The 20,107-nt window shown below is 39.5% G+C and overlaps 1 protein-coding gene across 17 annotated transcripts in view; it reads right to left on the minus strand.

The window, feature by feature from the left end:
* The window catches only part of PPP1R21 (protein phosphatase 1 regulatory subunit 21), a 55,154-nt gene that overhangs the window by 12,127 nt on the left and 22,920 nt on the right, over positions 1-20,107 (minus strand). For 6 of the 17 annotated variants that reach the window (XM_082305285.1, XM_082305294.1, XM_082305293.1 and 3 more), the window contains 6 exons: positions 19,569-19,661; positions 18,133-18,366; positions 16,612-16,647; positions 15,245-15,394; positions 14,246-14,344; positions 10,080-12,035 (listed from right to left, as the gene is read on the minus strand). In XM_082305285.1, the coding sequence (XP_082161411.1) occupies positions 11,655-12,035; positions 14,246-14,344; positions 15,245-15,394; positions 16,612-16,647; positions 18,133-18,366; positions 19,569-19,661 (993 nt within the window). In that variant the 3' untranslated portion in view covers positions 10,080-11,654. The other 11 variants (XR_014227538.1, XM_082305287.1, XM_082305288.1 and 8 more) reach the window with 11 other exon arrangements.

The raw sequence follows: 20,107 nt of genomic DNA on the forward strand, positions 1-20,107 counted from the left end.
CTGCGTTCAGTGTTGGGCCCCTCACTACAAGAAGGACATCGAGGTGCTGGAGCGTGGCCAGAGAAGGGCAACGAGGCTGGTGAAGGGTCTGGAGCACAAGTCTGGTGAGGAGCGGCTGAGGGAACTGGGGTTGTTTAGCCTGGAGAAGAGGAGGCTGAGGGGAGACCTTATTGCTCTCTACAACTACCTGAAAGGAGGCTGTAGCGAGGTGGGGGTCGGTCTCTTCTCCCAAGTAACAAGTGATAGGATGAGAGGAAACGGCCTCAAACTGCGCCAGGGCAGGTTTAGGTTGGATATTAGGAAAAATGTCTTCACCGAAAGGGCAGTCAGGCACTGGCAGATGCTGCCCAGGGAAGGGGTTGAGTCCCCATCCCTGGAGGTATTTAAAAGCCGTGTAGATGTGGTGCTTAGGGACATGGTTTAGTGGTGGACTTGGCAGTGCTGGGTTAACAGTTGGACTCAATGATCTTAAGGGTCTTTTCCAACCTTAACAACTCTATGATTCTACGATTCATTTGGTCATAACTCTGTCCGTAGGGTATCGATAGGCCTGTCCTGCCTTTCCTGGAGTTAGGAATGGGCAGAGCTCATCCCTCAACCAGCCAAGAGGCAAGGAAACAGAGATGGACAAGAGCGGGGATAGACAATATCTTGGATGGCCCAAAGTTCAGAGCTCAAAGCACAACGCTTCTGGGATGGGCTTCAATTTCTTCCTTCCTGAGCGGCCTTCTCCAAAAGAGTTCCCTCTGGAGGAGCCTCATGCCTCTAATGAGGACAAGGACTCCAGGATCCCTCTCTTCAGTTGTGCACCCTTCCTAGATGCCTCTCTCGTAGCACCATGCTGGCTGGAAAATCCGGGCAGAGCTCCATGGCCGTTTAGCTTATATCATATATATCAACTTGCTGGTTTCTTAGAAGATCTTAAGCCAGGGTGATCTTCTAAGTTGTGCACGAATAGCCATTCCCTTCTCTGCAGTGTCAGTCTTCCTATCTCCAAAAGGGCGAGCACTGTCCAAAAAACAGCAGAGGATTTCTTGGTGGCCAAATGTTCATGCCCCAGGAAAGGGACACCTCAAAGACAAAAAAAACCCTACCTGTGCTTTAGTGAAGATGAGACTCAACCCTTGGGGAAGAACTTTATGGGTGGAGGACCAACCAGAAAAATCCATTACTATTGTCCTCAAGAGTAAGAGAGTACCAGTTGCCGTCAAAGAGGGGTGAGGAAGGGCAAGCTACTCAAAGACTCTCTGAAAGAGAATCAGAGGTGAACTATCACTTTTTTAAGGAGGTGGAGGCCTCTTGGGGACCAGGCTTGGAGGAAGCACACTGGCAGCCTCCGGTGAGGATACAAGACACTGCCACATGACAGAGGTGAGCCAAGGCTGATTTTCCATGGGGTGAGAAGCTGGTGAGACTGTTTTACAAGTTCCTATATTGTCAGAAAGTCATGCCAAAGCAGACAGGCCCTTCTGGAAATTGAGTTGAGGCCGGCTCCAGTAAACTCAATGGCATGAGGTGGGATGAGCAGTGGCTCTGAAAAGCATGAGGCAGCAAAGATTTCTGTTGATGCTGAAGGACGGCATTTCCAACACCCTACAGATCTCGGTAAAGCATCACTTCTTTTTCTTCAAGATAGGCCAGCAAAATTGCCAAGCCTTCCTAAAAACCAGCAGAGCTATGGAAAGACCAAGCTGCAACATGGGAAGACCAAGTCCAGGCCAGGTCTCACCCTCTGCAGAGCCCTCTCAGAGCAAACACCTCCCAGCTCCAAGACAGGACAGGTTATCTTGTGCTTCAGAGTTCCTCTGGAGAGAGGAATTCCTGCAAAGAAATACAGCACAAGGCTTGGAAAATGGCTCAGTTACCAACAGGATAATTCAATCACATTATCTTAAATAACAGAAATTCCTTTTTAACCATTACACTGGGTGTCTCTAGTGCAGCTACCAGAGGTGACAAGGTGCCACGCAGAAAGCCTGCTCCTAAAAGGAGAGAACACATAGACAGAACGGGTAGGAGGAAGAGGAAGAGAGGGAAACGACCTGTAAAACCCTCCAGAGCGGTCCCAGGGGCATGGAGGAGAGCTGCCAGGGACTGCAGGTACTCAAATTGCCCATAAGAAAAGCTGTCGATACCAGTGATAGCTCACTTGCAGCAGTGAGCTCCAGTGTCTTGTGTAATGCATCCAAAATTCTTTGTAAAGCATCATCTGTCCAGTTTAGCTCCATTGCTTTTCAGTGTTGTTGAAATTTCCCTTGTATTTTAAAGAGAATAAGGAGGGATGTGCTTTTGTAAATTGCTTTCGTTTGTCCTACTTATCCACTCTGAAAAGTTTTCTTATGTTTTCTCTGCAAATTAAGCAATCCTACTTCTTTGCTGTACGCATGGGAAATATTATTCAGGCTCTGGCTGTCTGCATTTGCAATAAAAGTGTTCAATACAGTTTTCCCTACAAATAAATTCTTCTCTAAGCTTAATGCCATTACAAGAATTGCACTAGGAAAAAAATTGGCCATTCTTGGTTTCAAAAATTCCATTTTTATTATCTTAATTAAAAAAAAATCCAGTGCCCGATATAGTTAGCCAGGTCTTTGTTCATGAGTGCTTATCATTTCAAACCAGCTAAGATACTGGTTAAAATTAGGCTCCCAATGAATTTTACATGGATAATACATAATGTCACCTGAGGGCTTGTTACCTGCCAGCTTCTGACAGAATCTTGCTGCTGTTCATATTTCCATCTCAACATCGCATAAGCGACGGCAACGGTTCACAGAGGAAAGATTTGAGGATCTCCTACACAGACAGGAGAGTGGAAAGAAAGGGTAACCGTCTTTTCTTCTGATAGCCCGGAATTTTTTCACCATAGTTTAATCTGTAACTTGCAAGCCAGTGAATCGTTATATTGCTATTTTTCTCTCTTTAAATGTGTTTCTTCAGCACTGCCAACCCAAGGCCTCCAGGCTCAGATTGCAAAGCAGCAGCCCTAGCGAGCACGGGGTTAGGCAGCTCCGCATGCCACCCTCACCCCAGCACGTAGCCCTGGAGGTGCCAGAACCTGATCCCAACCTCTTCCCTCCGGAATTCCATCCCAGTGAGTCTTCTGCCTTCTCCCTGGACACACCCAGGCTCTTGGCAGAGGGAACCAGAGCATCAATACCTCCTGTTTTGCCAAAAAGCCAGGAAATTAGAAATACTTTCTAATTTCTAATATTTTCTGCATACTCCCAAATGACTCCTTCAGACCCTCACGTAATCCTGCGCAACATTCAATAAATCTTTTTGCCTGTTAGCTTCCACATTAGCCCTTTCTAATGGTTTTCAAGTTAAGTGGGAAGGGTATAAATTTCTCCTCTCTCTTTATCAAGGTCAGCATTTGTCTAAAAACAGATGAGATTTTTCCTTTGCTGAGACACGTGTATACATTTTATACATTTTCAAGACAAGATTTTTCTTTTCCAGTAAATTCTGCTATCATTTTCTCTTCCCCCCAAATAATTCAGTGCAATATAAACTCAAGCAGCGGGGCGGGGGGGGGAGAATCTAACTGATACTGAGATTTTAAAGTCCTTAATATAATTTGACTTCAGTGAATAGCATATGCAGAACAAATTAGAACTATTAAAATTATTTCTACTGTAAATACAGTTTGAAGAGTATTTCACATAAAGATACAGTATTATATATTGCTACAGGCAGTTATTAAACTCATTCAACATTTTACAATGCTAACAAAGTCAGTTTACATTGCTGATTATGTTTATGTTGATCTTAACATGATTTGCAGTATATTACCCTTTTTATAAAATGTTTACTGTTTATGACTATTTTGTCAAAAGTGAAACCTGTCAGTTCATATCTCCCTAGAACCAAATATTCTTAATTGGAGACAGAAGAGCACTCCATTTCTAGACTTATTTGAACTCTTTGCTCTACTGCTTTGCCTTTTATTTTAGCAACGAATTTCTGCAAAAAAACTCAACTGAGAATTCAAAACAAAATGCAAAAGTAAACGTCAAATTCTTCTCTCCCTCTCATTTAATAAATTCATTTTTCACTTAGTACTATGATGATTAAAAAAACCTCACAAGTTTAGTATATTCACTGTTTAAGTACTGTATATTCATTACATATAAATTGGTTATAGAAATTCAGCATGCTCCTGTTCCTTTTGTGAGAGATTGAGTGCTTGTTGGCTTTAAATGCTCTTGACCTCCTGGGCTAGACCAGTAATCTAAGAGAAACCTGTTGTTCTCTACTTGTTTGGACTGAAAATAAACCAGACTTTCTGGATCTCAAAAGAAACTTTTGGTAAAAATGATTCCCCCCCTCCCAAGGTGAATATTTGCTGTGTCTGACATGCCATATACGACACGCAATTTGAAAGTCAATTAAGTAGAAGGCAGGTAAGGGGTGCAGCACCGATTGCAGCATTACAGCTGTTCCTCATGCCAAAGGCTGCAGTTAGTGAAGCCGCACTGAAGTTCTCAGTTCAGACTTTTTCACGCTAATAACTTCATTAAAATATTTGTTCTTGAATAAAGTGTTCTGCATTTACTATTTAAGCACAAATCGAAGCCTTTTAAGTCCAGGAGGAAGGAAACTTGAAGCTTTAGTGGGAGGGCAGACAAGGATGAAGACCCTTTTTGTAGGAGAAAGGGGGACGTGTGGAGATTTAAGGGCCTCCCATACTCATTGCAGAAGCAATAAGCTTTACATGGAGAAAGTCTGCGAGAAGCTACGTGCCACCACAGACCAGCTTCCACGTCAATTCATGAGAGTCCATAGTGCTTAAAGTGACTGGAAATTACCTGGACTCTTTTTAATTTTGTGGTTTTAACTCTTCTCAGGACCAAGCTGTGTTGCTTATGGAAGACCATAAATACAATTTTGACACCAGGCCTGGAGTCCAAAGGCTACGTCCTTGGGTAAGACCTCATCAGGTTATAAAGTTTTGGACTTAGAGGGGGAATTAGAGTTAAAACCAATACAAATAACAGCAGAAATCATAGTTTATCTCTGCAATTTCACATATAAAGAGTTTAAAACTAAAAATCTTGTAGGGCTGTTCGCGTGGTAGCTTGCCATGCAAATTAAGCCCAACAAGAATCACACGCTTCTTATTTTGCAGCTCAGCTACGTAACCTCGCTATTGCAGGGATGCAAGTATTGGCACTGGAAGCTTCTGGAAGAAGCAGAGGGAATGGGAATTAGCATTGACGTGGCTACCGCTGCCTACACACACAGCAGAGGCAGACAATGAGAACTGCCCCCAGGCAAGTTTCCATGGGGTGATTTCATAGCCCCAGTCAAGACTTGTTTATAAAGGTCCCCAAAAGCTCTCCTCTCCCCCCATCTGTAACCAAGATAGCCGTTCTGCAGACACAAGTGTAGTTAAAGCAAGTTTTTAACTCTGTGATTAAAAGAAACAATCATGAATTAGGGCAAACATGGCCTCTTCTAAACAAACATGGTTTTAATTCACTGCTGAGTAATACTGCAAGTAGTAACAGAAGCAGAAAACAGAATAAGACAGAACAAGCGTTCTTAATAGAGTGGCATCTAGCTTTTGTGGGAGGAAGTAATCAGACCTCTGGTAGCAATTACCATTTTTTACTGCACTAAGCTTTATTTTTATCATGACCCTGCTGTTGCTAAGATGGTGCTCTCAAATTACCTTACATACATACTGTATTAAAGAACAACAGGTTTGCCCAGTTTACAGGGCCAGATGGTTCTCCAAAGTTTAATATAACATTGGATTTATCTATAAAAAAAGCATTCACATAAATAACTTCTCTAGCCTCATGATAGGCGATATGTGGATAAAAAAAAGTTTATTTCCTTTCGTGTTTGCAACTGATACCTTGGATGTCTGAACAATCTGTGACAGGCCCCTGCTGTGCCCAAAATCAGCATCAAGGAAACATGCCCCATCAAACATTCAACTCGTGTCAGTGATGGAAGCTAGAGTAGGGAAAGCAACAGGATTACAAGTACAAATTAGAAGTGAAGCTGGCTTGGTAAAAAGGGAGAATACCCTGTATAAATCGTCAGTGCGTTTCAGCAAAGATGGGAAAGCAACGTGTTTCAGTTTTGATGCTGGTGCTGCTTGGAGCGCTACTAGGTCGCACCTAGCGTGAAGACCCTGGCACCACTATGATTGAAACATTGAGCTGGTTAAGACTTAATCTGAAGGAACTAGCAAAAGACATTAAGCACGCCACCATTTTTAAGTCAAGACTTAAGATGATCAGTTTTTAAGTCACAGATGTATAGTTATGTACGTAACGATTCAAAATAATCACATTATTTGAACAGCAATGAGATAATACCCTTGCACTGCTTATGACAATGTCAGCCTAAGACTCTTCTTTTAGAAGTTAATATTTCAGACAGAGAAACCTCTTACCTAGAAGAGCTTAAGGCCTTTTAAATAGCCCATATGTTTGCTGCTTCTTGGGTACTTTCAAAATTCATGAAGCGGTAGTTCTTAAGACACCAATCTTGAAGTTAAATTCATTCTTGGTTATAGCAAATATTTATTTTGAACACACAGAATAGTTACTGGGGATGTATTGTCAGAAATCTAGGATAGCTAAACATTTTGAAGTCTCTGAAAGCATTAGTATAGGTTTAAAACAAAGTTCAGAAAGAATTTTTGAAGATCCAGTTATTAAAACCATTAATAGGAAAAAGTGCTGTTATCTGAATTGGTCACTTATTCATGAGTATGAGAGATTATTCATGAGGTGCCCAGCATTATGGAGAAATGAATTAAGCACTCTAAAAATGCTTTAAAAACTTGTGTGTTACAATGAACTATCCATTAAAAAAATTAACTAGCATTAGGATTTTTCTTTAACCCTGGTTTTACACTGTATTGTTCTAAAGATTTTCCTAATTCATAACAGTTTGTCATTAGTTTCCTGATTAATCAACTAGGAAGTCGAATATTCACACTGTAAATTTTTGAACATTAATTCCAGTATTAGTACAATTTCTTTGCCCAAATTTTGTGCATTCCATAGTAATCTGCACAGACCATTCCATATAGACAAAGTAGCTCAAAGTCATACTCTGGAAGACTTTGTCTCAAAGATGAATTCTCTACTGCAGTGTTGAAGAAAGCTTTTAGCTTTTTTAATAGCATAGCATTGTTCAGTAAGTTTAGATATTTAAGAGCATTTGAGATATTCAGAAACTGATTCAGAACCACCTGGTTAGCAGGTAAGTGGAAAGGCCCAACTAGCTTGTGCTTGTTCCAGTTTCTAATGCCACTGAGTTAAGCGTAACATATTACGCCCCCTCACAGCATTACTACAACAGGATCCAAAATACTGCTTTAAATTTTTTTCCCCAAGATTCTGTTTTTGTGTATCGATAGTTTACAATTGTCTGGAACTTACTTGAAAACATTTCCTTGAAAAACTGAAGGCAGCTTGAGTGATCAAAATTATCTCTTCCTGAGCATAGAATCAGAGAATCGTTTAGGTTTGAAAAGACCTTTAAGATCATCGAGCCCAACCGTTAACCCGGCACTGCCAAGTCCACCACTAAACCATGTCCCTAAGCACCATATCTACACGGCTTTTAAATACCTCCAGGGATGGGGACTCAACCCCTTCGCTGGGCAGCCTCTGCCAGTGCTTGACTGCCCTTTCGGTGAGAAGTTTTTCCTACTATCTGATCTAAACCTCCCCTGGCGCAGCTTGAGGCCATTTCCTCTTGTCCTATCACTTGTTACTTGGGAGAAGAGACCGACCCCCACCTCGCTACAGCCTCCTTTCAGGCAGTTGTAGAGCACGATAAGGTCTCCCCTCAGCCTCCTCTTCTCCAGGCTAAACAACCCCAGCTCCCTCAGCCGCTCCTCACCAGACTTGTGCTCCACACCCTTCACCAGCTTCGTTGCCCTCCCCTGGCCACGCTCCAGCACCTCAATGTCCTTCTTGTAGTGAGGGGCCCAACACTGAACACAGCACTCGAGGTGCGGCCTCACCAGTGCTGAGTACAGGGGCACTATCACCTCCCTGGTCCTGCTGGCCACGCTATTCCTGGTACATTCCATATTAATTCCAGTTTTGATGTTGGGGGTATGCTCTGTTGTAAAAACAGTTTGAGATAACAGATACGTTTAACTACTTTAATGCACATTTTTAAACACTCAATCTTCAAAGCATATTTTTACTTAGGCCTTTCAAAAATGGCATAAGCAAAACCTTTTTCTGAATGCAGCCACTTATGAGAAGTTACATCAGTAAGAAGTTCAGCAATTTGATCCAGAGAATTAAAATAAGATAAATTAGTACCTTCACTGCAAGATGTAAGTCCTCAGAAAAGGCAGCTTCAAAGGAATTGGAAGAAAGCAATTAGCTTCCAACCCTAACTGAAACAGTTGAAGCTGTATCTGCCTTCAATAAAACTGTTAGAGAGAAAGTAAACACTTCCCAACCCTCATTAGCACCAGCATGTAGTTTTTAATTCAATGTGATGCTAGTAAGAAGCCATGCAGGCTCTCCCCATCTCCTCTCCAGTTTCATGACCACATCCATTTTGTCTTTAACAGGAAAAACTGTATCAGAACAGTTCCACAGCTGCAATCAATACAGATACAATGCTTGTTTGCCTTTCAGCAGAGGAGGAGGTGAGAAATACTAATGTGGACTCCGTGTACTTCGCACACAGCAGCATTAGGTACAGAAAGGCAGCCTGGCTCAGAGAGAAGCACTACTAAGAGTGACTAGACTGGTGTAATGACTTAAGCTCGCCCCACCGGGAATAGCTGCTAACATCTCACCACAATACCACACTGCGCAACCTGGGTATAACCAGAATCAAGAAAAAAGCCACGCCGGTTTCATGTAGTTGATTTTATTATTACATACTAATAATACATATCAACACAGCTGCTATCAGAGTAAACCCTTATGGGACAAATAAGTGCCATAATGCAAATTATGGAACAGAAGGTCACTGTAAAGTGTGGAGCAGCACAGCATTGATTAAAAAAATTAAAAAAAAAATCAATGCTGTGAAAACTCACGGTTATTAGACTTCATTTAAAAAAAAAATATCTCAGGAAAGGCCTAAAGTTCACAAACTTCCCAAAACACAGGAAAAGCCACGTGCATCCCCTCAGTGAATCCATCAAGACTTAATTCCATGAAGAGTTTTTGCAAATTCAGTGTTTAAATCTTCTACATATTTCAAATTCTTCTTTACTGTAAGAGAGCACAGTAAGCTCATCTATTCTACGCACATATATTGCTTCACTCTTTTGGGGCAAATTAGGATCACAATTTCCTCTAGCTTTAAACAGCTATTTCAACCAATATATATACACCTATGTGTAAACAAAATGCCTAAGTAAGGGCTTAAAGCAATTTCATAGAAGTATCCCAATTCAGCTATTTGTGCTCTTGACTTCAAAATCCAAAGTGCCAAATACAAGCAGCAAAAGTTTCTACTATTGCAGTCTAAAATAGAACAGTGATCCCATTTACTTCTGTGAATTTATAGAAATCATTTAAAGCCACAATTCCAATTAATTCAAAAGGGCTGAGAACAGGAATAAGACATTTACAGTAACTGCACAGCTTGCATGGCCGAAAAAGTCTCAAAATTAATTTTTAAACTATTAACAAATAAAGGAATGTACACGTTGACCATTTAACATATAACTCAAAGACAGACAACTACTGCACTGATCCAAATTTGTTAATGCGTAATCATATTTGAAAATATACAAAATCTGAAGTTATTACATGAAATTAAAACGTAGTTTTAAAAAGTGCACAGTAAAAACTGAAGGTAATTACTATATAAATTATCCAGAGTGTGTATTTCCTGGTTTAGAGCCAACATTAAGTTGTTTTATCTGTTACAAGTTCTAACTATTTTAAAGCCATTTACAGCACCAAATCAGTTTTTACTAGACCCAACACCACCTCTGCTTCCTGTAACAAACAGGAATTGGACAACGAACGTTCACTAACTGCATCCTGCGCAGCAGCAGCTTCTGAAGACAGTTGATTAGCTGTAAGCTATCGATTTTTGTTCTTTTTAGAATTTCCCTGCAACAAGAAACAAGTGAACAGAACATATAATTCAGATAAGAAAATCTATACAACATATAAAACCTGACGCCTGATAATTTACACCTATAGCAAACAAAGAAGAACAGTGAAACTGAAAATAAAAACAGTCCATAGGCTTTTAATAATGCAAGCTTGTAACTGCTTGCTCCGCCAACCCCTCTATCTTTACAGGCAGAACAGAGGAAAGTACCAGATATTTCAAATAAGCACAACAGTACCTTACTTCAATTGAAATTCAAACGTCTTTTTTTCCCCACAGGTTATGTCCCAGGAGACTAAATTGTATTAACACCACGAATATTGTAGCAGCAGTGCAGGCAAGTCAATTCATAATTCACCCTTAAGTTGCATTTCAAATATAAACCTTATAGGATAATTGCCTCAAATTAAAATCAATCCCCCACCCTATCATTTTGTTCCAAAACAACTTTAACTTGGTCTATACAGACTATTCCTGGTTTAGAAAAGAATTTGTTCTACAGCTAACCAACTCACATTTGACTTGCAACAACTCCACAAAGCAAACATGAAGCTTAAATAAACTTTTGTGCAATAGTTACTTGCTGGCAGTTCTGTCTTCCTATTTCCTTAAGATAACATTTGTTTTTAATCTAACCAACAACTCTCTCCAAGTGATAATGGCTTTAACTGCATCATTTTGATTTCAACCGAATCGCCTCCTACATTTGGAAACATTTGAAAATCTGTGTCTTCTGTTGTGAGATTCTGAACTACCTCCTTACAGACAGAGTATCACTCGACATCTTAAAAAGATGACAAGTGAAAAATTCCAGAAAACATTTTATAAAAACATGAAGTGCTATGGTCAGTATGCAGCCAAGAGCTTCCCTCTAAAAACACAAGAGCTTATACACCAAAAAGTAGTTTTAAAGATTGCAATGCCAAGTCAAAACACGCAGACATCTGGAGAAACACAGTTCTGTACATGAAGGGAAGAGTCTACTCTAACAAAAATTGCTGTCATGGGACCTTTAATCAAAACATGGATTTTTTTTTTTTTTAACCCTTCAGTGAAACCTGCTTCCATGCCTTACACAATTAAGAATAATGCTAGCTTATTAGTTTCGCAGCCAGACTAGTAGAGGGTGAAGTCCTTCACAAGATCTGTTTCTCCCTAGAACCATCAGAATAAGATAGACCATAGTTTAAGCACTAACTGCGCGAAACAGCAGACGTCTATTTTTCATCATTAACATTAAGATAAATCAAAACCTTGTTTCTGGGAAGTGCATAGACTGCTTGCTTGGAAAAAAAATTCAGTGTGCATTTTAAGTTCACAGAAGAATATAAGTGGCAAATTTTTAATTCCTACATATGAGAAACAGAAAAGCTAGAATATGCAAATAAAACAGAGAAAAAGAATAGTTGTCAAGAACAGAGTATGCTGCAACCAAGAGAGGAGTGCAGGAAGGACACTCCTACCAGTAAGTTAATCATAAACACCCAGTATCCCTAGATGGATTTGCAAATAGTTCTCTTTTCACCAGATATAAACAAACAAACAAACAAACAAACAAACAAGATGCTGATCATCCATCAGAGGGTACACTTTGAAAGCCTACTTCGAAGCAGTGACATAAAATGTTTCTTCTTTCCCACATGTATGTTTTGCAAGACTTTCTTCTCCACTGGAATGTGCAGGACCAGGTTTGGAGTTTTCTTTCCAACTGGCCAAGAACTGTAGCTTGTGAATTGGTTTGTTAAATGGTAGTACTGCAGGAATGCCAAATGCAACCCACAGACCTCCAAGCTGCAGCCAGTGCCCAATGTCAACACCTGGCAACTTACCTTACTAGTCATCTTCAGCGTATCGATTTCTTCCCTTTGTTTAGTTAATGTTTCATTCATACTGCAGAGGTGGTCACTCATCATACTTAACTGATCCTCATAACTTCTCTTTGTTGTCATCAATTCATCCTAATGAAAAAAAAAAATAACCAGAAGCCTTTGCTCAATATTAGTGACAACTGGCAAAGCAGCCAACTTCTATCTCCGCTTCTATTCTTCTATCTCCAGCTACACTTCTGATGCGGAATGGGTGCAATTAAGCTAAATCACTGAAAAAAAAAAAAAAAGTCAGTCATTTGCTTAAAGAAACTCAATATCTGTTTTTCTTTTACCTGAAGTCTCATGCATGGTCTGTTCCCCTTATTTTTGCTCGTTTCCTTTATAATTTTTTCCCCTGCATTTTATGGCTTACATAAAAGACTAACAGCTAAGTTTTCCAACACTGCTTCCAGCCAAGAAACAAGTGAAGTTTATAGGGTTAGAGCATGTACGTGAACATCCGTGGCATACAAAGCTGAAGGAATCAGCAATCCACACACAGCTGCAGAACTATGATCTCTCTGGCATTAGACAGACACGGTGGGATAGTGTGCACGAGTAGAACGCAGCAATGAAGGGATACAGACACTTTAGGAAGGACAGGGTAGGAAGGCGAGAAGTCATGCTTTACGTGAAGGAGTGGTTTGAAGACAATTAAGATCTCATAGGTAGGGATCAGAGAACAAGGGTGATATGGGGGCATTTGCTACAAGCAGATAGAAATCCCACAACTCCAGACCCTGATCCTCATGAGGGATTTTAACCACCCTGATGTCTCCTGGAAGGACAACAAGGTGGGACACAAGCAATTTGGGAGTTCCCTTCAGTGTGGTAAAGAACTTCTTGATACCAGTGATCAGTAGGCCTAAGAGAGGCTCTCTGCTGGACCTGCTACTCACAAATAAAGAAAAGCTCGTCAGCCACTGGTAGCCTTGGCTGCAGCAACCATGAGTTAGTGGAATTTAAGATCCTGAGGGAAGCAAGCAAGATGAATAGTAGAATTACAGCAACCCAAGATTTAAGAAGAGTAGATTTTGGCTTTTTCAAGGTCTGCTTGGCAAGATCCCAGGTAAAACTGCCCTGGAAGTTAAAGGGGCCCAGGAAAGGTGTACGATCAAGGACAGAGCAAAGAACAGTCCAGTACTTAGGAAGCTGAGCAACTGTGGCAGAAGGCCAGCATGGCTGTACAGGAAACTCCCAATTCAACAGCTTGATCTGAACTCTCTCTGCTCTGACCAAAGGAGGGGACCAGTTTAACTTCAGAGGGCCCTTCCAACCTAAACAATTCTACGATTCAATATTATGCAGTCTGCTATTAAACATACAAATGGTGCGCCCGCTGTCTTTTCTTAGAAAGTTTAATATGTAATGGAGATGAACATCTCACATTGAGTTAGACATTGATTGTGGAATTTGTTAAAGGAATAAATCAAAAGAGCACATTGTGTTCGTGAACAATTCTTTTAAGTGTATATCGTTATATTCACTGCCTGTATGGAGCATTTTATGTACTCACCATCTCAGACAGGTAAGCAATAAAGATAAGAACTAAATATGAAGAAAACACGAAGGCATTTAAGCACTGAATATTTATAGATACACTTTACTTTACTATTGGCTCCTTCCTGAACTGTGTGGAGGGGAAGGACAAAGGGACAGGACATTCACAGGACATCCGGAATAAGGGTTTACTATCTATTGTTAACAACGGCTTCCTAAAGATTACCCCAAAGTTATTTTTGCTTAATATTAAGCTATCCATCTCAAAAACACACCCTGGCATTTCTAAGACTTTCAGTCCCAGATGCTAGAAAGGATTAAGAGTTCGGTGTGTCATCTAGGAAATTGGACTTCCGTCACTTTCCTAGTCCTGTTTCTCAGTTAAATGGAGTGACGCGTAGCCAGCCTTGTCAGTATCCCATCTGAGGAGTAGAGTCAAGTGCTGGCTGTACACAAAGTAATCCTCCCCTTGCAGAGGGAAACGAGCCACTGAAATCAGTCATACAACCACACCTTTTGACATTAAAAAAAAACATTTTCATAAAAAGCCTTGACATCAAGTGTGCTAAAACACAGCCTTGGCTACTTTAACCTTTTCCTTGCAAGCATGTTCAACTTTATACCTGGGATTTGCAGTGTATTATTTAAGTCTCTTCTCTACGTACCATTAGAGCCTGTACATCACGTAACTAAGGACCTAGTGAAGGCATGACCACGCTCGACGGCCGTAACTTTACTCCAACTTCCCATTACATACAATTACGATATGCATCTATTACGTTATATAACATTTTACTTGCCTGTAATCTACTGATGTTTTGGCTAGCTAGTTTCAGCTCTTCCGTGAGTGATTCCTTGGACTTCTCTGCTAAAGACAGCCTTTTAGCAAGTGCTCGACACTGTCAATCAGAACAGGATAGGGAGGGTAGAAGGGAGGAAAATTAGTTCCAGAGTATTGCTTTATGCCACCTTTAACTGATTGCTTTGGATGTTTCCATCTTTCTAACTCTTACATTTCAAGAAACTTAGTCAGAGCTTGTGCACACTGTTAAATGCAAAGGTAATGTAATAGTTAACATCAGATTTTTGTTTCATTTTACAGAATTACCATATTGCCAATCCTCTAAATATCATATTTTTCACATAATTACTAGGAAATATTTCGTAAGTAAAAAGCAACACAAAACAATTCACTTCATACATTGCTCAAATATCAGAGAAAGATAGTTCCTCCATACTATGTCATCTACTATTAAAAAGAAAATATTTAAAAGGATTTGCTCTGTCAACCTGGAGCTTTGGTATATTCCACATCAGTTAATTACACAAATTGAAATGGCCACTACTTTCAAGAAAAATTATGATTTGAAATGAAAACAGGAAATCATAGATACAATGAATCGTTTTGTTAGTTCATGAAGTATAACTTACGCCTATGAACGAATTTCTCAGAGGAGAGCTGTTTTCATCACTTCATGATACACTCAAACATTTTTGAATGACATCAGCATCACCTCAAGATGAAGTCAAACCTAGCTTGGTAACTAAAGCCAGCTGCTTCAGCTCGTATGAACAAACGTACATATGATACACATTGTACCCCTTAATACACCCAAGATAAGACTACCAAAGGATTTATTTACAAAAAAAAAAATCTTTCTACAGTATCTCTTTCTATGCATACTAGACCACAGCCAAAAAACATATTCCAGGAACAGATTTTTATGAAACATTATGTTCCATATATTTAAACTCACTGTCGTAACACTTGCCCATGGAAAGTTCAAAAAGAGATTTACCGTTTTCAGTATAAAGACTGCCTGCATGCTCACCTCAGCATGAAAGTGTACTGATTTGCTGTCAGCGAGCTGCAGATGAGATGTAAGTTCTGCTATCCTTACCATATAGTGGTTTTTTATCAGGTCTTCACGAGACTCAACATCTGAAGCCTGGCAAAGCAAAAATTTAAGCAGACAAATATTTATGTTTAGTAGCCTGAATACTTGCATCACAACATTGTCCTCTATACCGACTTCTCTTTTTCCCTCCTGAGGCCTGGCTGCTCTACCCAAAAGTAATAAAATTCCCCAAACACAACAGAAATTACAGCAGGTCACTCTGCAATTGGTCACTCTGATGGTGACTCTTAGTGTCAGACTTCCCTAAAGGACAAAGGGCTGACTGAAGGTGTAAGAAGTTGGCTTGATTTAACATATCAAGTCCCTGATGAAGGTGAAAATCCACTGGAGAAATGAACTGCTTTCACCTACATAAAAACTCACTGGCTTTTCCCAAGAAGGAATAATTCCTTTGCATAACTAAATTTCAAAAGCTCACAACAGTCAGAACTATTTCTTATGTTGCATGTTCCAGAAGTTTGTTTAGATATTTGAACTTTTTTAAAAAAAAAGAAAAGAAAAGACAAAAAACCGCACAACTCGCCAGTTTACTGTAATATACAGAGTAACCCACTAGAGGCAGCTTTCACATGACCGTCAAGTTCAGCACTACGCAGTAGCTTTTAAGAACTTGTATCAGTTATGATGTGGCTCCCACCCCCATTTTAATCATATCTTCAGAAGAAAAGGGGGAGTAAACTAAAATACACATCAGTTCCCTGCAGTGTCAGAAAAGGGAAAGCACTGAATCTTACTCTGCTAAGTTCCTGCTGGGGGAAGCCTTACACTATAGCCAAACGAAGAGTTAACATTTAGTCTGACAGCTGGTTCAAAGTTTCTTTTGGTGTGACCTCTGGTTTGGAATAGCCTGTACTTCAGTGTTAAACACCAGGCACTACAGTCAGTGACTTTTTTGTAGCTTGAGCCCTTCCTCAAGAGTTAAGAGCTGAGGCTTGGAATGCAGTTCGGGTTACTGAAGTACAAACAGACCAATGCTTTCCTCAAAATTACAGAGAACAGACCTGGACCACAGCTCACACTGCTCCAAACTGCTTACGTGAATAAAAGGTAACAGTTCACTAAACAGAAGAAGGAAGTTAAGAAATACATGGATTTCAGAAACTTGAAGATAGAGTGTACAGACTACATTGGTGACTCATGCCATCATACGACAATATTCTTGGTAATTAGGCCTTTGGAATAAGTTCAAGAGAACCAGAATTGAAGTATTTACCAGATGGACGTTGATAATGTTTAAAACAGATTACCTTTTCATTATCAGTAGTTATACTCAACATTCCAATCTAGAACAAGGAAGAAAATATGCTTAAGTGAAAACTGCAAAAATAGATACTACAGCAGCAAGTCATTTTGGCTTTAGTCATAGAAGGACTTTAAAGAAATCTCGCAACAGTTAAAACTAAAACCAAATTTAAGTACTTCCACCTGTAACATAAACAAGGGTAATAAAATACATTAATGCCTTGAACAGAATTAACACTGACACCAACTCTCCAAATATATCCTTTGCCTTATGGTGTACACAGGGAAAAAGCAATAGAAGCAACGAGATGCAGCCAGCTTGTATGATTATGCAACTGCTTGATTACATGAAACTAATTCAGAGGTACATTAGTACACTGAAACATTACTCTTCATGTTCAAGAGCAAGGAAATGCGTCTTGGATTTCTTGAGTACCTTCTGAATTCCTTTCTTTCCAGTGTGACACTTCAGTGTGAAGCACTGACAGAACTCTAGCAGTGAGTTATGTGCAAAGAACTAGTTTCATGGAAAGTATGCCTTCATAGAGTCAAGAGTTTTTTTTCTGACCTCAACAGGACTAGAGATTTAGGTTTATGGGAAATATTTACACAGTATCTTGACCTGTGAGTTACAGTAAGCAGCGTGGCTAGAAAAAGCCATTCTCCTCAAACTCAAATACAGGACCAAAAACTTAAGATGCCAGTATACTTCAAAACTGGGGATTTCAAAACAATCCACAGATCATTTTTATCCTGGAGCAGGAAAGTGGGGAGGAAAAAAAAAAAAAAAAAAGGAGGAATTCTATCAAGTGCTGAGCTAAGCAGATTGTTTCTTTCTTACAGGTGACATCCCTATTAATACCACTTTGGAAGTGGTAATTCAGAGGAAAGGCAACTCTTCCAAATACTAGCAATAAACAGGGAAGACATTTACCCAACATAGAAGAGCAAGGACAGAATGCATGCCATATCCAAATGCAATTCTTGAGCCCAAGTTGTATGTGCCTATGAAGGTTACGTAAAGATTAGTGTTCCAGAGAGCACTGAAAACTTGAATGGCTTCAAGTTAAAATTAAGTAATACTGCACCAACTTGTAGTAAGTCTTTCAACCCATTTAAAAATACTAATTACCTACTTCTGTCTGCTTTAGCATACCTACAGATTAAAAAAGTATTGGAAACTCAGAGCCCACCTGAGATATATAATACTTGCAAGGCTTCCTGACTACAGAGTCAGAAAAATCTAGAAGTTAAGCATCTGTTACTTCCCCCTCAGTCATACATGTACAGAACTACAAAAATGTCTCCGTGACACTAAAGATACCAAACAAAGTCTCAAAAGCCAAGAAGTTCCAAACTCTGCAGAAAGTATTAGCAAGCAGCTTTGCAAATACAAGGTGTCCAAGTGTGAATGCATTTCAACACAGTCAGTCAAAAAGCTTTCATTATTAGTGTTCCACTGATCAAACAGTACTAGTACTGAAGAAGTGGATTTTTTCCCTATTGAAGGAAAAAAGGTCACTTACCAGACTAGTACTTTTAATAGGTTCCCTCGGACTCTTTTCTGTAGTTTCCTTCTTTTGTTCAGCTACATTTGGCAAAACAGAACGCTCTTGTATAGTTTCAGTTAAATGTCCACTAAGAGAGTTCTTCAATTTTTGGTTTTCTTTCTCCAGCTTTATTTTAGCTAGCTGGGCCTCCAACATCCAGTGTTCTTTTTCTTGTTCAAGTTTTGCAATTTTCTCCAAACTCTGCTGGACCTTTAGGAGGGAAAGTTTACAGTCCAGGTTACTGAACAGGAAAGGAGAAGAGTCACACACAGGGAATGTTTGAGAACAGTATTATTTTAAACCATTACATAAGTGAGCTAATGAATAATGCAGCAGGTAAACAACTACAACTGGAGCTGTACACTTAACTGTGGTCATGTGTCAAAAATGACCGCATTATTTAATTAGTCTGAAACATGCATCACAAAGTTACAGCTCATAGAACCAGCAAGACCGTATTAGGTGAAAAATCAAAGCAGTAAAAAATTTCTACGAAAACTTGAAAGGTGTGTGCCTGGCACTAGCATTGTCTTGTTCTATGCTAGAAAGACAATCAGTCTCTCCCCTCCCAGCTGCCCCACCTCACACAGACAGAACTCCCCACTTGTCCAGATAAGAAATCAACTATGCAACAGTACACATCACTCCACACATTTCTGTTGAAATTCATCTCATCTCTACTAGTACACTTTGAATATTGGCCACTACAAAAACAAACAAACAAACAAACCACCAACCAAAAAACCAAAAAAAACCACTGAAGTCTTTCTTTTGTAAAAGTTCAATGACAGTGACTCAAGCACAGTCTGACTATTCAAACTAATAAAGAAGTTTTAGTATTAATCAGCCGGTCTCATTCATATGAGATGGGCAAACTGCATAGGTCTTAAATACCATTTAACCTCCCTCTCCCTCCCCTTCCAGAAAAAAAAAATGCACACTGCAAGAATGATAAACTGTAATCTATTAATAGACTTTAACTGAAAAGAAAAAGCATTGTTCTTAATCAGTGCTAATAAATCCTGCATAGTCCAAAAAAGCACTCAAAACAGTATATAACATTAGAAATTAATACTTCAGTATGCCTTATTCTTGTCTTTATTTTGCATCTATTTGAATTATTAAAGATTGCACGACTTCTTGTATTTATAAATTAAGACATCAATGGCATAATCCTGGCTCTTATAGCTACATGTACATTCTGCAGGTACAGGAGAACAAGTCTTGGATAACCCAGCCTGACAAGGATAAGTTTTACTTTCAAAACTCTACAAATAAGACATCTACATTAAGCTTCACTATATGCATATATATGTACAAACAACCACACATAAATGTGGCGACTATTTGATACTACTTTACCTTTATAAAATACACTACCATACATCTTAGTAAAATTTATACCAGAATACCTGTTGTGCAAGACCTTCTCTACTTTCTGTGGAACTCAGAAGAACTCTGCGATTAGCCAAAGCCTCTTCATAAGGCACTGAATCTGCACAAGGCTGCAGAAGGATAAAAGAAACCTCAAAACACGTTTCACAGTAGATCAAAATACGTATTCTACATTTATTTTCTTATTGCCCTCCTTACTTTAATAAAGGGAAGAAAAACATCTTCCAAGTGTTTACTAGTCAGTAGAAAAAAAATGGTTTAAGCTCACAAGAAATACCACCCCAAAATGCACACTTGATTAGAAAGAGCTCAGAAAACTCCAGGTGTTACTTAATGATCAAATGCATCTTAAGGTCCACTTTACAGACATTACATTAAGTGACTGAATGATAACTGTTAAGTACACCACCACTTAATTGTTAATTTTAATGGAGACAACAGGGAGATCTGGCAGTGTTCAATCCTTTGGTTCAGCACATTTTCTCCTCCTTTTCAGCTGCTTTTTTTCCCCTGTTGCTCTCCCGTCTTCCAGTGAATGCAAGTATAAGAATATGAT

The sequence above is a fragment of the Platalea leucorodia genome, assembly GCF_965183815.1.
Source record: "Platalea leucorodia genome assembly, chromosome: 3".
NCBI lineage: Eukaryota > Metazoa > Chordata > Aves > Pelecaniformes > Threskiornithidae > Platalea > Platalea leucorodia.